The 17,452-nt window shown below is 52.7% G+C and overlaps 1 protein-coding gene across 1 annotated transcript in view; it reads left to right on the top strand.

Moving 5' to 3' along the window:
* The window catches only part of plxnb3 (plexin B3), a 79,874-nt gene that overhangs the window by 21,831 nt on the left and 40,591 nt on the right, over positions 1-17,452 (top strand). The window contains 4 exon segments of the mRNA XM_080534999.1: positions 6,409-7,123; positions 7,125-7,643; positions 12,757-12,936; positions 15,939-16,067. Coding sequence (XP_080391125.1) covers positions 6,422-7,123; positions 7,125-7,643; positions 12,757-12,936; positions 15,939-16,067 — 1,530 coding nt within the window. The 5' untranslated portion in view covers positions 6,409-6,421.

The raw sequence follows: 17,452 nt of genomic DNA, 5'->3' as shown, positions 1-17,452 counted from the left end.
GGGGGGTTAATAGAAGCGGAAGAGAGTAGACAGGGAGAGAGAGGTGGGGTGGGGGGGTGGGGGTGGGGGTAGGGGGGTTAATAGAAGCGGAAGAGAGTAGACGGGGAGAGAGAGGTGGGGTGGGGTGGGGAGGGAGAGTGAGAGAGACAGAGAGAGAGACACACACACACACACACAGAGAGAGAGAGACACACACAGAGAGAGACAGACAGAGCGAGAGAGACATACACACACAAAGAGAGAGACACACAGAGAGAGACACACAGAGAGAGAGACACAGAGAGAGAGACACAGAGAGAGACACACACACACACACACACACAGAGAGAGAGAGAGATACAGACAGAGAGAGAGAGAGACACACAGAGAGAGAGAGAGAGTCAGACAGAGAGAGAGAGAGAGACACAGACAGAGACAGAGAGACAGAGAGAGTCAGCCAGCCAGCCACAGGGTTTAATAGAGCACATGTTAGCGTACTAATCCAGTCCCTATACGAGCTCCCCATTGTCCTCTGATGGCTCCACTCGTGGGTATAGCAAAGTGATTCCCCCCTCCATGTTCCCCTCTCTCTCCTTCTTTCTCTCGTCTCCCCCCCCCCCCCTTCATCACACCGGAGAGGAGCAGCTCAGTGCTTCTTCTTCTCTGTCTCTCTCTGGAGTCTTTCTCTCTCTACTGCGCTCTTCTGCGCTCTCTCTCTCTCTCTCTCTCTCTTTTCTCTCTTTTCTCCTCTTCCCACCATCATCTCGCCCCGGGACTCGTATTATCATTTAAAGAGAGAGAGGGGACAAGAGGAGGAGAGAGAGGTGGGAAAAGGCGGGTGCTGAGAATCACGCTGTGAAATCGACCGTTTCGACGTTCGATTACTTCACACACGGACCCCCCCCCCCCCCACTGTAACGACTAGGGATGTCCCGATCCGATATTGATATCGCATATTGCCGCGATATTGGTCCTGAATGCTGGATCGCAGATCGCACCAGAAAAAAAATAGGCAGCGATCTGGGGCTCGCGATCTGGCGTGTCACTCACGTGATGACAACAGTAGTAGTCAGTGGTCACGGGCATGAGAGTTGGCTAGTAGCTACCTGTGTGTAATGAGTCTCACAATGTCATGATGCTAGCTGGTGAAATCAAATCATAAACCATTTGTTTACATATTTTTTCGGTTGTTTACACAGTCTGAAACTACAGATGGTAAGCTTTCAAATGATGCGTCATACATTGAAATCGGAAAAAAAATCAAGACGACACGAGTATTTGAATGTTTGTTTGTATCAATGTTTTGCTCAAGAATGGTGACTGCTAAAAACGCTGCTAACAGCTACCGGCTAACGTTTCGTTCTAAAACGAAAGAATGTTTACAAGCCAGGTATCACTTACCGGTAGCCTCTGGCAACAGTGAATCCAACCCACAGATTATAACTATTTAGTGATCGTTAAACTGTTGTATATTATATCGAGTGGTAAATTTCAAGTTGCCTGTTATGAAAAAAACGAAAACCAGATATTGTTGACACCCCTTTGATTCTGCGACTGGTTTCTGGTCTCACCAGCAGCGTCACTAGGCTACAGTTTTAAAAAGGGTGCTATAATTGATTTGCCATTTGTAAGAGAAGATAAATAGAATAAAAACATGAAGGCACTAAAACTAGAAATCAGACAGTAACTCTTATAGCCAACTGTTGTTGTGGACTATATACTGGGGAAGTATTTGTTATTATTCAGGAGTAAAACAATAAATACAAATATCGGATTGATATCGGTATCGCAGATACCTGAAGCCCAGGTATCGGTATCGGTATCGGTAGTGAAAAATGGGATCGGGACATCCCTAGTAACGACGATACTTTTAACCTGCTTGTTACTAGGGGTGTAACGATACATCGATTCACATCGATTCATTGACTAACGATCTGATTACATCGACGCAATGTAAAAACATCGATCTATATCGTCATCTTAAAGATACACCTTTATTTTGAAATGGCACATTCTGCGTGACTGTCACCATTATATATGAGTTGCCTCTACCAAATCCGTCTAAAAAAGTCACGAGGAAAGTCCTGTCTTTCGCTTTTTAGCTTGAGGTGCGCTTGTTTTGGAATTCCATTCGCTGCAGCGGCCGCGCTCACCCCGCCCCCGTCCAGTTTCTCAACTGGATTGGACAGCGCCTTCGCCTGTCTGGGGGACATCGCTTGGCCGCGCAGTTTTGTTTCATAGGACATTAATGTTTTAAAGCTGAATATCTCTTGTTTGTGAGACTAGTGAACGGGTCTATTTTTCTTTTTGTAACAGAAGAATACTGATATAGAGATCTTTCTTAGTCACGTGGCCGGAAATTATATATTGATGACTCAGAGAGAAGGTTGAATCGTAATCATTGTATTAGGCAGATCTGGGTTGCATTCCCATGTACAGATGTTTCCAAGGCAGCATGCTCTGTTAAGTCCAAGCTTCAAGCATGGCTACGACATGGCTGGTGCCGAGCCTGGCTGTGGCATAAAGAGATGCCAAGCAAAGTACTGATGTTTGTTACAGCTTATATACAGTTCTCAGAGAGGAAATAGCTTTTACCTCGTAACTTACAATACTGACATTAGTTCCCATACATGGCTCTATCCTGTGTCCATGCTGTTCTACCCTGCTGACCACTGGTAACCTATACTGGTCCCCACTAGCCGTGGTCTCTAAATCTGGCTCAGGTCCAGTTACAGAGAAAAGCAAGAGTGGTCAGTTTATGTCCTGAGAGTGGACACACTTAAAGTATGTTTAAGGTTAAACAATGAGTATTGCAATATTTGATAGGCACACAACATTTGCATATAGTCACACAAAAACGCATCATATCAAATACTGTATAATATATGATTTAAATGCTGGATACCTGGAAGAGCTCACAAATAAAATGGTCAAATCATATTCTAGTTGTTTTTGTGAGTTGATAATTGTGTTAGATTGGCATATGATATCGCGTCATATCGATCATATCGTCATATCGATCTTGAATCGAATCGGATCGAAATCGTATCGTGACTGACATTGTGATATCGTCAAACATTGTATCGTCATACAAACAAATCGATATAATATCGTATCGTGATGAAGCTGGTGATTTACACCCCTACTTGTTACCGAGGCGTGCACCATCAACCCCCCCCCCACACACAGTCACAGACACACACACACTCCGATTTTATTCGTCACACTTTAACAGCGTTACTTTTATCTGCCGTTTGCGCGTACGTGTGTGTGTCGCCACGGCGAGTTAGCGTATCCTCTTGTCGGACGCCGTTCGAATCGACGAGATGGAGAGAAAGACTTTATGGTTAGGAAAGAGACCATAAAAAAAGAGAAAAAGACCGTGTGTGTGTTTGTCAGCATGGAAGTCCGTCTGGCTCTTGGTCTGTCAAGCCTCTCCTTTTGAAGCTTTATGTGTTCTTTGCGGGCGACCCAACTGCCCTGGCGACTACACCAGACTGTTGATTGATAGGCCAGATGACTGTGTTATGTCCCCTGTTAGCTCATGACGTTAGAATTATAAGGTTCTATCTCCATTTTTGTCAAAATTGATTTTTTTTACATAATCTGATCCATTAGGTGTTTATTAATGCCTCTGTGTATGTCTGTATGTCTGTATTTTTAAAATGTTGACATTTTTGAGTTAGTAATTAATAAAATACAAAGGTTCCATCTCACAAAACATAATGGAATGTAAAAACTTTGACGCTCAATATCTCTGAACTACCCTAAACGGAGATAGAACCTTATCATTCTAAGCTCACGAGCTGTGACAGTGTATGTGTTGATCGACAGGCCAGATGACTGTTATGACCCCTGTTAGCTGTGACAGTGTCTGTGTGATAGGCCAGATGACTGTGTTTACGTCCCTGTTAGCTGTGACAGTGTCTGTGTTGATCGATAGGCCAGATTACTTTGTTACGTCCCTGTTAGCTGTGACAGCGTCTGTGTTTGAGTGTTTGCGGTCAGCGTGGAAGTCCAGGGGCTCTTTGATTGTGTGCAGTTCCCTCTGCTTCCTTCTCTGCAGAAGTCCTGTGTCTAAAAGCTCCTGTTTGAGGTTGGATGTCTGGTGCCTATCGGAGCGAATAGGGATGGAGAACTTTCTCAGAAGGGAACCAGGAACATGTAAGAGAAGGTGCTGGAGGACTGACTCTCTGTGATAAGGCAACCAGCCCCTGAATTCCGACTTTAATCTTAATCAGCGTGGCAAACCGTCCGTTCTGACGAACGTGTTACCCCCCCCCCCCCCCACGCTCCTTTGAAGGTGAAGTTTCTGGTCTTGGGAGATGAGATAAAGTGCTATACGTACTGATCAAGACATTTTTCGGGTTGATCAAGAATCTCGCTCTCTCGTCTACAGAGAGGGTCGACAAGAGCCCGGAGACTTCTCTGGTGATGCAACGTAGGCGTACTTTAAATAGATGAATCTTCTTCTCTCGCCCCTGTTACTCCTCTTCACCATGTCCTCTCTCTCCCCCTCTCCCTCTCCCTCTCCCTCTCTCTCTCTCTCTCTCTCTCCCTCTCCCTCTCTCTCCCTCTCTCTCCCCCCCTCTCTCTCCCTCTCTCTCTCCCTCTCTCTCCCTCCCTCTCTCTCTCCCTCCCTCTCTCTCTCTCCCTCCCTCCCTCTCCCTCTCCCTCTCCCCTCTCTCTCTCTCTCTCCCTCTCCCCCTCTCTCTCTCTCTCTCTCCCTCTCTCCCTCTCCCTCCCTCTCCCTCTCTCTCTCTCCCTCTCCCTATCTCTCTCTCTCTCCCTCCCTCTCTCTCCATCTCTCCCTCTACCTCTCCCCCTCCCCCCCTCTCTCTCTCTGACTTTTTTGTTGTTGCTTTTTTTCTCTTTTAAATTTTTTTTTTGTTTGAATATTATATGCAACATATTAGCGAAGAAACCAAGCAGCTTGCACTATGCAGATAACTCCTCTCAGGGCGGCGGGAAACGTGAGAGAGCGAGAGAGAGAAAGAGAGAGAGAGAGAGACGTGACTTGACAGCACGAGCGGTGAGGAAATAGGAAAAACGACAGCGGGGAAAATTGCTGTGATAGTGTAATTGTTTCATCTCCCGTATGTACACCCAGGCGTGACAGGCGCGTGGACCGTACAAGGTCAGGTTAAAACACGGAAGGGCGCTGGGCTCGTTAAAATAATCCGAATCCCGTCTTTTCTTTATTGAGTGTCGGTTGCACCTCCTCTATCGATGTGCGTGGGTTACTCATTTAAAGGCAGTGTATTGTATTCCGAGCGCCAAACAATCCTCTCCTCTCCTCCCTCTCTCTTCTCCTCTGCTCTCCCTCTCCCTCTCCCCACCCCTCTCCTCTCCCCTTCCCCACCCCTCTCCTCTCCCCCTCCCCACCCCTCTCCTCTCCCTCTCCCCACCCCACCCACTCCTCTCCTCTCCCTCCCCCTCCTCCTCTCCTCTTGTTCCCCTCTCCTCCCCTCCCCTCCCCACCCGCCTCCTCTCCACCCCCTTCCTCTCCTCCACCTCCTCTTCCCCTCTCCTCCCCTCCCCTCCCCACCCGCCTCCTCTCCCCACCGCCCCCTTCCTCTCCTCTCCCTCCGCCTCTCCTCCTCCTCGTCTCTCACCTCTTCTTGGATGTCCTTTTCTGTGGCCCAAGGGCCAGTCTTATTTTGTTGTTATTTTGGATTCATTTATTCCCCCCCCCCCCCCCTTTTCTTTTCCATCAGTGTCTTTTGATCCTTAGACTCTTAGACCACGGTCGGTGACAACAATAGCAGCTGTTTGACAGACCCCTCCTCGGTCTGTCGTGTACGTCCGCAACGTCACGACTAAACAGGAATGTCTTCCAGGCCCATATCAAAGAGTACTGTATGGATTTCGTACCCTAGCTTTGGCATTCGGCGGTGGGGGGGGGGGGCAACGTTTGATCAGTTAAAACGCTTCAGCTGCTCTTTTTTCAGACTTCTGACGGCTGGGCCGAATCACCTTACTGTCACCAAGAAGAAGACTTGATTCGACATGATCTTGGTTTCAAGCCCTCTCTCACACACACACACACACACATACACACACACACACACACGCACACGCACGCATGTGGCTTTTGTTGAGCTCAGCCCCCACCTGCCAGTCAAGGATCTCTTGCTAGTACCCTGAGCTGACTGAAGGTGTGGGACAAGCTTTGAAGAACAAAAGAATCTGTTTGAAGCCGAGGACTCTCTTTGTGAGGGTGCAGTGATGTGTGTTCAAACCGGGATTCTCAGGAGTACAACAGTGAATGTACTTCTTCCCTCTAACCTCTGTTCTTCTCTCCCCCCCCCCTGTATCTGTTCTTTCTCTCTCTCTCTCTCTCTCTCTCTCTCTCTCTCTCTCTCTCTCTCTCTCTCTCTCTCTCTCTCTCTCTCTCTCTCTCGCTCTCTCTCTCTCTCCTTCCAGCAGGTAAGGGGGTGCCATGCCAGCTGCCGCTCCCCCCTCCCTGCTCCTCCTCCTCGCCCCCTGTTGGTGGCGGCCCGTGGTACTGCTGCTGCTCCTCCTCCTGTCCCCGTCGGCGAGCACTACCCAGCAGGCCGACGACCCCCCTAACCCCGACGACGACCCCCTGACCACCCCAGGCTTCCCCCACGTGGACCTGGGCGGCCCGGGGAGCCCCCTCAACCACCTCCTGCTGGACCCCGGCACGGGGCAGCTGTACGTGGGGGGCGTCAACAGCCTCTACCACCTCTCGGCGGACCTCGCGTTGCTCTCGCGCAGCCGCACGGGGCCCGAGCTGGACAGCCCCGAGTGCCTCCCCCCCATCGTCCCCCGGGAGTGCCCCACGGCCCGGCTCACCGACAACGCCAACAAGATCCTCCTCCTGGAGGAAGTGGGGGGGGACGGGGGCCCGGCGGGGGGGGTCCGTCGGCGCAGCCTGATCGTGTGCGGCTCGGTCTTCCAGGGCATCTGCGACAAGCGGAGCCTGGCCAATGTGTCGGAGGTCCTGTACCGGACGCGCAACCCCGTGGACACCCAGTATGTGGCGGCCAACGACCCGCGCATCTCCACCGTGGCGGTGGTGGTGGAGCCGCAGAAGGAGGGCGGTGGCCTGATGCTGGTGGGCCGCGGCTACACGGCCAAGGGGCCCGGGGATATCCCGCCCATCACCACACGCCGCCTGGCGCCCCTGGCCAGCCCCCCCCCGCCGCGCCTTCTCCCAGGAGGAGGAGCTGGGCAAGCTGGTGGTGGGCAGCTACTCGGAGTACAACAACCACTTTGTCGCGGCGCTGCGCCACGGGGGGCACGTCTACTTCCTGTTCCACCGCCGGGACATGTGGCACCGCAAGGAGTACCGGACGTACGTGTCGCGTCTGTGCGCCGGCGACCGCAGCTTCTACTCCTACGTGGAGGTCCCCTTGCTCTGCGCCGGCGGCTACAACCTGGCCCAGGGGGCGTGGCTGGGCGGGGGTGGCGGGGAGGAGGAGGAGCCCACGCTGTTCGTGGCCATGGCGGCGGGCCAGGCGTCCACGCCCACGCCCACGGGGCGCTCGGCGCTGTGCGCGTACGGCATGGCGGAGCTGGACCGCGCCCTGCGGGCGGCCCAGGAGCTATGCTACGCCGAGGGGGGGCTGGGCGCCTCGGGGCAGACGGAGGCCTACATCGAGTATGCTGTGTCCTCCAAATGCCTGCGCCTGCCCAAGGTACGGTATCACCCCCCTCCTATAGGGTCTCACCCCCCTCTACAGGGCATCACCCACCTCCTACACACCCCTCCTACAGGGCATCACCCCCCTCCTACACACCCCTCCTACAGGGTATCACCCACCTCCTACACACCCCTCCTACAGGGCATCACCCACCTCCTACATACCCCTCCTACAGGGTCTCCCCCCCCTCCTACAGGGTCTCCCCCCCCTCCTACAGGGTTCCCACGGGTCCTTGAAATCCTTGAAAGTTTGTGAATTTGAGAAAAAGAAGGTCATCAAGGTCTTAAATTAAGTTTTTGAAAATAGACTTGTCATTGAAAGTGCTTGAATTCCCCTCTCTCTCTAAAAATGTTTATACAGTATATATATATATATATTTTTTTTTTTACTACATCCGTGGGACATTATTCACCTGGTTCAACCTGCTAGACGGACTGGAGCTGTCCTGTGTGTACTGGATTAACGTGTGGGTGTGTGGGTAGGGCTGTTGTGGATTCAAGTGTGTGTGTGTGGTGGGGCAGCCAGCCAGCCATCACACCCTGTAAAGGTAATGACGGAGGATAGAGAGAGAGAGAGAGAGACAGAGAGACCCCCCCCCCCCCCCCACCTGGAAGTGGGGTGTACGGTTACAGCGGTGGTCACACTGTTACCAAACGCACGCACATACACACACACACACAGAAACACACACAAAAGCATTCCAGTTGATTTAAATGGATTTGCGGTGATGGACCTATAAGTGAGTGTAGATTTAGTGTGTGTGTGGTAGACTAAGCAGGGTGAGGCTCCTGAGCCTGTGTCACATCAGGGTCAGCTGGGTCAGGGAGGGTGGCGGTGTCTGACTGTCCATGGAAGTGGGTGAGTGACACACAGCTGTGTGTGTGTGTGCGTGCTGCTGACACAGATTCCCTCCAGCTGTAACCTCCCCGGGCTTCCCTAATCCTCAGAGAGCACGCAGCCCGTCAGCTAGCTGCTAGCTTCTCCAGACGGCCACACACACACACACCACCAGGCCACCCAGCCAACCCTCCTCTCTCTCTGTCCCTAGCTACAGTACCACCAGGCCCCACCCCTCTCTGTCCCTAGCTACAGTACCACCAGGCCCCGCCCCTCTCTGTCCCTAGCTACAGTACCACCAGGCCCCGCCCCTCTCTGTCCCTAGCTACAGTACCACCAGGCCCCGCCCCTCTCTGTCCCTAGCTACAGTACCACCAGGCCCCGCCCCTCTCTGTCCCTAGCTACAGTACCACCAGGCCCCGCTCCTCTCTGTCCCTAGCTACAGTACCACCAGGCCCCACCCCTCTCTGTCCCTAGCTACAGTACCACCAGGCCCCGCCCCTCTCTGTCCCTAGCTACAGTACCACCAGGCCCCGCCCCTCTCTGTCCCTAGCTACAGTACCACCAGGCCCCGCCCCTCTCTGTCCCTAGCTACAGTACCACCAGGCCCCGCTCCTCTCTGTCTCTAGCAACAGTACCACCAGGCCCCGCCCCTCTCTGTCCCTAGCTACAGTACCACCAGGCCCCGCTCCTCTCTGTCTCTAGCTACAGTACCACCAGGCCACGTACCGGGGTGTCGTGATGGATACCTGCTTGTTTTTTCACTATTTTTAAATTTGAATTTCTGCTATTGCTTTTATTGTTAAAAACACATAGAAGAATGGAATCTAGATGGGTGGTGGCGGTCATGCAGGTCCCCCAAAAAATGTGCGCACCCCCGCAAAAAACTAAACATCCACGTTATTTGCCTTGAGAAGTACCTGCACCATGAACTTTTTCATGAAGTGGTCCTTTTAACTTGAACATGGCCCAGATGAGCTGGAGCTGTGTGGTCCTCTATGTCCTACAGCGTGTGTGCTGTGTGGTCCTCTATGTCCCACACCGTGTGTGCTGTGTGGTCCTCTATGTCCCACACCGTGTGGTTGTTTTGGTGTGGGTGGAGCGTGTGTGTATGTATGGGAATGTAGAGCCATCTCTTTCTCTTCTGGTGGCTGGTGTTTTAAGTCCCGGGGCAGCAGGAGTTAATCCAGCTTAATCCTGCATCTGGCAGAGTGTCCCTGACCCACATCTTCTCCCTCCCTCCCTCCCTCCCGACACACAGCCTCTCCCTCCCTCCCTCCCTCCCTCCCGACACACAGCCTCTCCCTCCCTCCCGACACACAGCCTCTGAGTCTCCCTCCCTCCCTCCCTCCTGACACACAGCCTCTCCCTCCCTCCCTCCCTCCCTCCCGACACACAGCCTCTCCCTCCCTCCCTCCCTCCCTCCCGACACACAGCCTTGCTGACTGACCGCTCCTGACACACCCCTGGCCCCCGCTGACCACTTATCCGTATCCACAACACTGCTGATGTCTCCACACCATCACTCATCACTCATCACTTGTCTTTTCAATTAGTTTTGCTTATATATATATATATAATTTAGTAATTTATCTTTGCCCTATTCAATTTCCTGTAAATATACTTGCCGATAAAAAGAGTTCTGCTTCTGATTCTCAGTCGAGGACACCAGAGACCACACCTCTCTGTCACACAGCAGACTGACCGCCGAAGAACCACCACTGACACCTCCATCACCATGGTTACAGACCCATAACTCACTGACCGCACCACTGACACCACCATCACCGTCATAACAGACCCATAACTCACTGACCGCACCACGGACACCTCCATCACCATCATTACAGACACATAACTCACTGACCGCACCGCTCAACGTCTCACTGGCTGCTTGACTGACCATGTGACTGAACCACACACCCTGCTTCGCTCACGAGTCAGCGAGACCTCACCGTCGCCTGTCAACATGGCGGACCACCCGTCATCTTTGACTGGAACACGTCAACGCTACTGTTGAAACCACCCTGACGACTCCACATCACACTGCTCTACTGACCTCTCTCTCTCTCTCTCTCTCTCTCTCTCTCTCCAGTACTGACATCACACTGCTCTACTGACCTCTCTCTCTCTCTCCAGTACTGACATCACCACAGTCTCAGAACTCACACCACCGACCACTGACGACTCTAATGACCACTTATCATATTTGACTGTACTCATCACTGTTACTGACTCAACATGCTAACTCACTCATCACTGTTACTGACTCAACATGCTAACTCACTCATCACTGTTACTGACTCAACATGCTAACTCACTCATCACTGTTACTGACTCAACATGGTAACTGTCATCACTGTTACTGACTCAACATGCTAACTCACTCATCACTGTTACTGACTCAACATGCTAACTCACTCATCACTGTTACTGACTCAACATGGTAACTGTCATCACTGTTACTGACTCAACATCACACTACTGGCCAACGGCAGTGAGCCATTCAACAGGCTAGTGAACTGTGTCTAAGGAGGTGTTTGAGCTGACTGTCGCCTGTCCTCGTTCGGCCCGCGGCAGGTGTGGTCTAGAATAAGACGCGCTAATCAGGGGGGGGAAGTCTGTTTGCTATGAAACTCTAGCTCGTGTTTATAAATGTGTACAGAACTTAGGCTAACACTTAGCACTTGTTCCTATAGTGACTGGTCATGGCAGTAGTCGTGCAGTGTTGTTTTGGCTGACGACGTGCTGTTTGTGGATTCGCAGTGTTATGATTTTGACCATAACAGGATGTGAGGAGTTTCTGAGAATGTGCAGCGCCTCTAAAACCACCGATGGCCGACTGAGGCTGAAGTTAAGAACAGCCGCAAGCTGATTCCCCCCCCCCCCCCCCCCCCCCCCTCCCAAACTGCTCTGTACATCATCTGGAGATGTGATGATAAATTGTAGGATAGCAGCTTTCTGCAAGGCAGCTGTGCTTTCAGGAAGTGTGTCAGATAAGCACCAGGAATGTGTCCTGGCTGGAGAGCGTTGCCACATTGCTGTGTGAATGAAACCTAGTTTTTGGTTCTGAACGTGCAGTACTGGAAAGTCTCTGCTACTAGGTTGAATCTCCGGCACCAAGTGTTAACGACTGCCCCATGAGAAACACCATGGCACAACCTTTCCATGTCAGCACCTCTTTCATAACATGACGTCTCTCTTTGATTTGTATTCGGAGCACAACTGTTGCAGACACAACTGTTAACTATTCTCATCGCCACCTGCTGGCGGACATTCGCCATTACATCTCTGTGTCGTCAGATGGCTCTGTACGTATGGCTATGGCTTCTCATGTTTACAGCTGGAGTATTTCTGGTGTCTTTGATTTCTCCTGGAGTTTTTTCGCCAGCTGGTATGCGCATGCCAGTCTGACATGAAGGTTGAGAGCGGGGGTGAAGGGGGGGTCGCTCTCTTTACAACTGCCGCCTGGCTGGAAAAGCATGAGTATGGCCAGCTAGCAAGACCAGGGAGGGGGGGGGGGGTATGACCCACACCTGTGTCCAAATAGTGATGAACCTTTTTTTCCAAAGAGGTGTACTTGGATTTTTTCCCCCACTTCTGGGACGATTTCAACGTGGGTCCACCATTGTGCGCTAAATCGAGCGCACCAGTAGAGGTTATCGAAAGTATCAGTCTTGTTCCCAAGTCCACCTGACTGAGTGTAATTTAATAATTAATTAATTTTGCCATTTAGCAGACGCTTTTATCCAAAGCGACTTACAATTACGAATTACAGGGACATTCCCCCTGGAGTAACTGAGGGCTAAGTGCCTTACCCAAGGGCACACTAGTAGTGGTGTGGCTTCAGGCGGGATTTGAACTCACAACCTTCCGATCCCAAGTCCAACTCACTATCCACTAGACCACCACTACCACTACATGTGTCGTGTGTGTGTGTGTGTGTGTGTGTGTGTGTGTGTGTGTGTGTGTGTGTGTGTGTGTGTGTGTGTGTGTGTGTGTGTGTGTGTGTGTGTGTGTGTGTGTGTGTGTGTGTGTGTGTGTGTGTGTGTGTGTGTGTGTGTGTGTGTGTGTGTGTGTGTGTGTGTGTGTGTGTGTGTGTGTGTGTGTGTGTGTGTGTGTGAGAGTGAGCGAGTGTCTCCTATGTATGTATGTGTGTGTGTGTGTGTGTGTGTGTGTGTGTGTGTGAGGGGGGAGGAGGGTTACCTTACATAGATACTGTACAGCTGATTCATTGTGTGTGTGTGTGTGTGTGTGTGTGTGTCCGTAGGAGTCGTTGAACGAATACCCCTGCGGCGGAGAGCACACCCCCAACCCCATCGCCAGCACCGTCCCCCTGGAGGCCACGCCCACCCTGACCAGGACCACGCAGCTGACCGCCGTCACCACGACGACCGAGGCGGGGCACACCATCGCACTGCTGGGCGACAAGAAGGGACAGCTGCACAAGGTAAAAAACCCCAACCGATACCAGACCCCCGTGTTGTAACCACGGCGACTGTTCACCCGGGGAATCAGAGAGCAGTAAGAGAGACAGCTGCGTAAGGTCCACATCGTCACCGGTCTATTTTACCGCCCCCCCCCCCCCAAAATACTGCGGTCACCGAGTATTCCGAGAGCATCATGAAGGGACAGCTGCATGAAGTGTCCTACGCATGGGATAGGAGGAGATAGGAGAGGATAGGAGGGGGTAGGAGGAGATAGGTGGGGTAGGAGGGGATAGGAGGAAATAGGTGGGGTAGGTGGGGTAGGAGGGGATAGGAGGAGGTAGGAGGAGGGGATAGGAGGGGGTAGGAGGGGATAGGAGGGGATAGGAGAGGATAGGAGGGGATAGGAGGGGATAGGAGAGGATAGGAGGGGGTAGGAGAGGATAGGAGGGGATAGGAGGGGATAGGAGGGGATAGGAGGGGATAGGAGGGGGTAGGAGGGGATAGGAGGGGATAGGAGAGGATAGGAGAGGATAGGAGGGGATAGGAGGAGGTAGGAGGGGATAGGAGGGGGTAGGAGGAGGTAGGAGGGGGTAGGGGGGGTAGGAGGGGGTAGGAGGGGGTATGGGGGGGTAGGAGGGGGTAGGAGAGGATAGGAGGGGGTAGGAGAGGATAGGAGGGGATAGGAGGGGATAGGAGAGGATAGGAGGGGATAGGAGGGGATAGGAGAGGATAGGAGGGGATAGGAGAGGATAGGAGGGGAGAGGAGGGGATAGGAGAGGATAGGAGGGGATAGGAGGGGATAGGAGAGGATAGGAGGGGATAGGAGGGGATAGGAGAGGATAGGAGGGGATAGGAGGAGGTAGGAGGGGATAGGAGGGGGTAGGAGGAGGTAGGAGGGGGTAGGGGGGGTAGGAGGGGGTAGGAGGGGGTATGGGGGGGTAGGAGGGGGTAGGAGGAGGTAGGAGGGGGTAGGAGAGGGTAGGGGGGGTAGGAGGGGGTAGGGGGAGGTAGGGGGGGGTAGGGGGGGATAGGAGGAGATAGGAGGGGATAGGAGGGGATAGGAGGAGGTAGGAGGGGATAGGAGAGGATAGGAGGGGATAGGAGGGGGTAGGAGGGGATAGGAGGGGATAGGAGGGGGTAGGAGGGGATAGGAGGGGATAGGAGGGGGTAGGAGGGGATAGGAGGGGATAGGGGGGGATAGGAGGGGGTAGGAGGGGATAGGAGGGGGTAGGAGGGGATAGGAGGGGATAGGAGGGGATAGGGGGGGATAGGAGGAGGTAGGAGGGGATAGGAGGAGATAGGAGGGGATAGGAGGAGGTAGGGGGATAGGAGGGGATGGGAGGGGAGGGGAGGGGATAGGAGGGGATAGGAGAGGATAGGAGGAGATAGGAGGGGATAGGAGGGGATAGGAGGAGGTAGGGGGATAGGAGGGGATGGGAGGGGAGGGGATAGGAGGGGATAGGAGGGTAGGAGGAGGTAGGGGGGGATAGGAGGCCATAGGAGCCCATAACACAAGAGACATCAAGATTAGCTTCACTTCAGAAGTCACTTAACAAATCAACAGGTTAGTCCAGTAGCTTAAAAAGTACATAACCCCGTCTCCTCCGCCAACGTAGTTACGTACATGACGTGGTTTTGATGCAGGTCTGCGTTGGAGTCTTCAGAGCATCCTAAAAACAGAAGGGGTTCTTGGGTGCCTTAGGGTGTTTAAAAAAAAAATAAAAAAAATAAAAATGTTGTGGCTTGGCTTGGTTTTAATCGCAGAGCGCGACGGTAACTATTTGAAGAATGCGGACCCAGTCTGACAAGCGGGTGCATGTGTGGAAGGGTTCTGGATGCTTGTGGTCTGTGTCTGAGGGCCGGGGAGGAGGAGGAGGAGGGGGGGGGGGGGAAGAGCGCATGCGGCTCGGTCTTCGTTCTGGAGTCGGAGTCGTCAGAGAGGGGGGGCTCCACGGTACAGAGAGGGGGGGCTCCACGGTACAGAGAGGGGGGGCTCCACGGTACAGGGGGGGGGGCTCCACGGTACACCCCGGCGTGTTCTAACTTGTCGGAACACATCCCCCGCCGGGCTCCCACCACCGCCTCGCTGAGCAGAAACAGATTGATTCACGACCACGTCCTCTCTCTCTCTCTCTCTCTCTCTCCCAGCGCTGCCTGTGTGCAGCGTATGTAAAATACGCTTGTTGTTGTTGTGATGGTGGGCTTAAAAACAAAACATAGCCTGTGGGTGTTTGTGTTGTGGTGTGTGTGTTGTGAACACAAGGCTCGCGCTTGTTGTTGATGTTGTTGTTGTTGTTGTTGCTGCTGCTAGCGAGCCGAGCCGCCTGTCTGGAACGAAAGATAATCTGGCCTCGGGGGCGCGGAAACCACATGGTGACAGTCAGGGCGCCCCCCCCCCCCCCCACACACACACACACACCCCCGGGGGGTTAACAAGAGAGCTCAGGAGGAGGAGGAACGCATTCCGACTGCTGAATTCCTCCCGGCTGACGATCGATCCCCCACACGCATGTCGTCACGTACAGTAGCGCTGCATTGTGGGACAGCGGAGCGCGCGCACGCGCGCGGGGGGGGGGTGATGGGTAGCGAGGGCGGAGGGGGTGGAGGGTGTAGTAGATGATGGGGTAGGTATCGTCGCCGTGCCAACTGGACTGTAACCACCATGCCATTAAAGATTGAAGGACTCAGAGAGAAGGAGTGTGTTAGCCTCCCCGCAGAGCCCCCGGGCTAGGCTTAGTGTGTGGGGGGGGGGGGACACACAGCAGTAGTGTGGTGTTCATGCCTCCAAGACTCCAAATGCATACCAAGCTGCTCACTGAGATCTGATTACACGTGTGTGTGAGTGTGTGAGTGTGTGAGTGTGTGAGTGAGTGAGTGAGCGTCTCCTGTATATATATATATATGTGTGTGTGTGTGTGTGTGTGTGTGTGAGGGGGGAGGAGGGTTACCTTACATAGATACTGTACAGCTGATTCATTGTGTGTGTGTGTGTGTGTGTGTGTGTGTGTGTGTGTGTGTGCAGGTGTTCCTGGCAGCAGACGGGTCAGGGGTTCTGTATGACACGGTGCTGGTGGACCCTGGCAGCCCCGTCAACGCCGACCTCCTCCTGGACGCCTCCGGACACCACGTCTACGTCCTCACACACGGCAGGGTAGGACACACACACACACACACCCACACACACACACAGCAGAGTAGGACACACACACACACACACACACATACACACACCCACGGCAAGGAAGGACACACACACTCACACACACACACACACACCCACGTCAAGGTATGACACACACACACACACACACACAGCAGAGTAGGACACACACACACACACACACACACACACACAGCAGAGTAGGACACACACACACACATACACACACATACACACACCCACGGCAAGGAAGGACACACACACATACACACACATACACACACCCACGGCAGGGAAGGACACACACACACACACACACACACACACACCCACGGCAGGGTAGGACACACACACACACACACACACTCACACACGCACAGTTGCGCACACTCGCGTACATACACACACACACGCACGCTCATACACACACTCACGCACAGTCGCGCACCCTCGCGCACACACACACACACACACACACACACATACACACATACACACACACACAGCAGAGTAGGCCCCACACACACATCCCCACATACACACCCCCACACACACACACACACACACACACACACACACACACACACGTGTATTTACAGCTGCACTAACACAAACAAGCACGTAGTCTTAGGGTCGCCACCCGCCATCTGCACATTTCCTGCCTTTTTATTTGTGTATTTTATATAGTCCAGATCCTTCACAAGGCCCCTGTGACAAGCTGGGGAAATAAACCTCAAATCCTGCGTACTCTGTCCAATCTGTAGAGGCACACACACACACACACACACACAACCTTTCACAAAGGCAGCCCGGGTTTAAAACTGTATACAGTGGTGAAAAAAAGTATTTCACCGTCTGCTGTTTTTGTGAGTTTACCCCCTTTACAAAGAAATGAACAGTCTACGATTTTAATGGTTGGTTCACACCAAGTTTGCGCAGATCCCAGGAGGGATTTTGGCCCACTCCTCTTTGCAGATCCTCTCCAAATCCTTAAGGTTTTGGAGGTTGTCGCTCGGCAACTCGAAGCTTCAGCTCCCTCCACAGATTTTCTTTTTGCAAAATCAGCAGGGGGGTGAAATACTTATTTTCTCCACGGTGACATCCAACCAAACCTCCTCTCTGTAGACCTGGAGACTCTGGGAATAATTTGTGTTGATTTGTACATTTTCATCTTGAGATCTGTAAAGTTGCTAAGGCGACAAGTCGTTTAGTGTGCGCGCGTGCGTGAGAGAGAGAGAGTGAGTGTGTGAGTGTGTGTGTCTTTGTTTCCCTTCCCTATGTGTGTGTGTCATGTATGTTAAGGTGTGTGTCATGTATGTTAAGGTGTGTGTGTGTCATGTATGTTAAGGTGTGTGTCATGTATGTTAAGGTGTGTG

This window comes from Nansenia antarctica (genome assembly GCF_963989245.1).
Source record: "Nansenia antarctica genome assembly, chromosome: 6".
Taxonomy (NCBI): domain Eukaryota; kingdom Metazoa; phylum Chordata; class Actinopteri; order Argentiniformes; family Microstomatidae; genus Nansenia; species Nansenia antarctica.
This window is presented reverse-complemented; position numbering and strand designations above follow the sequence as displayed.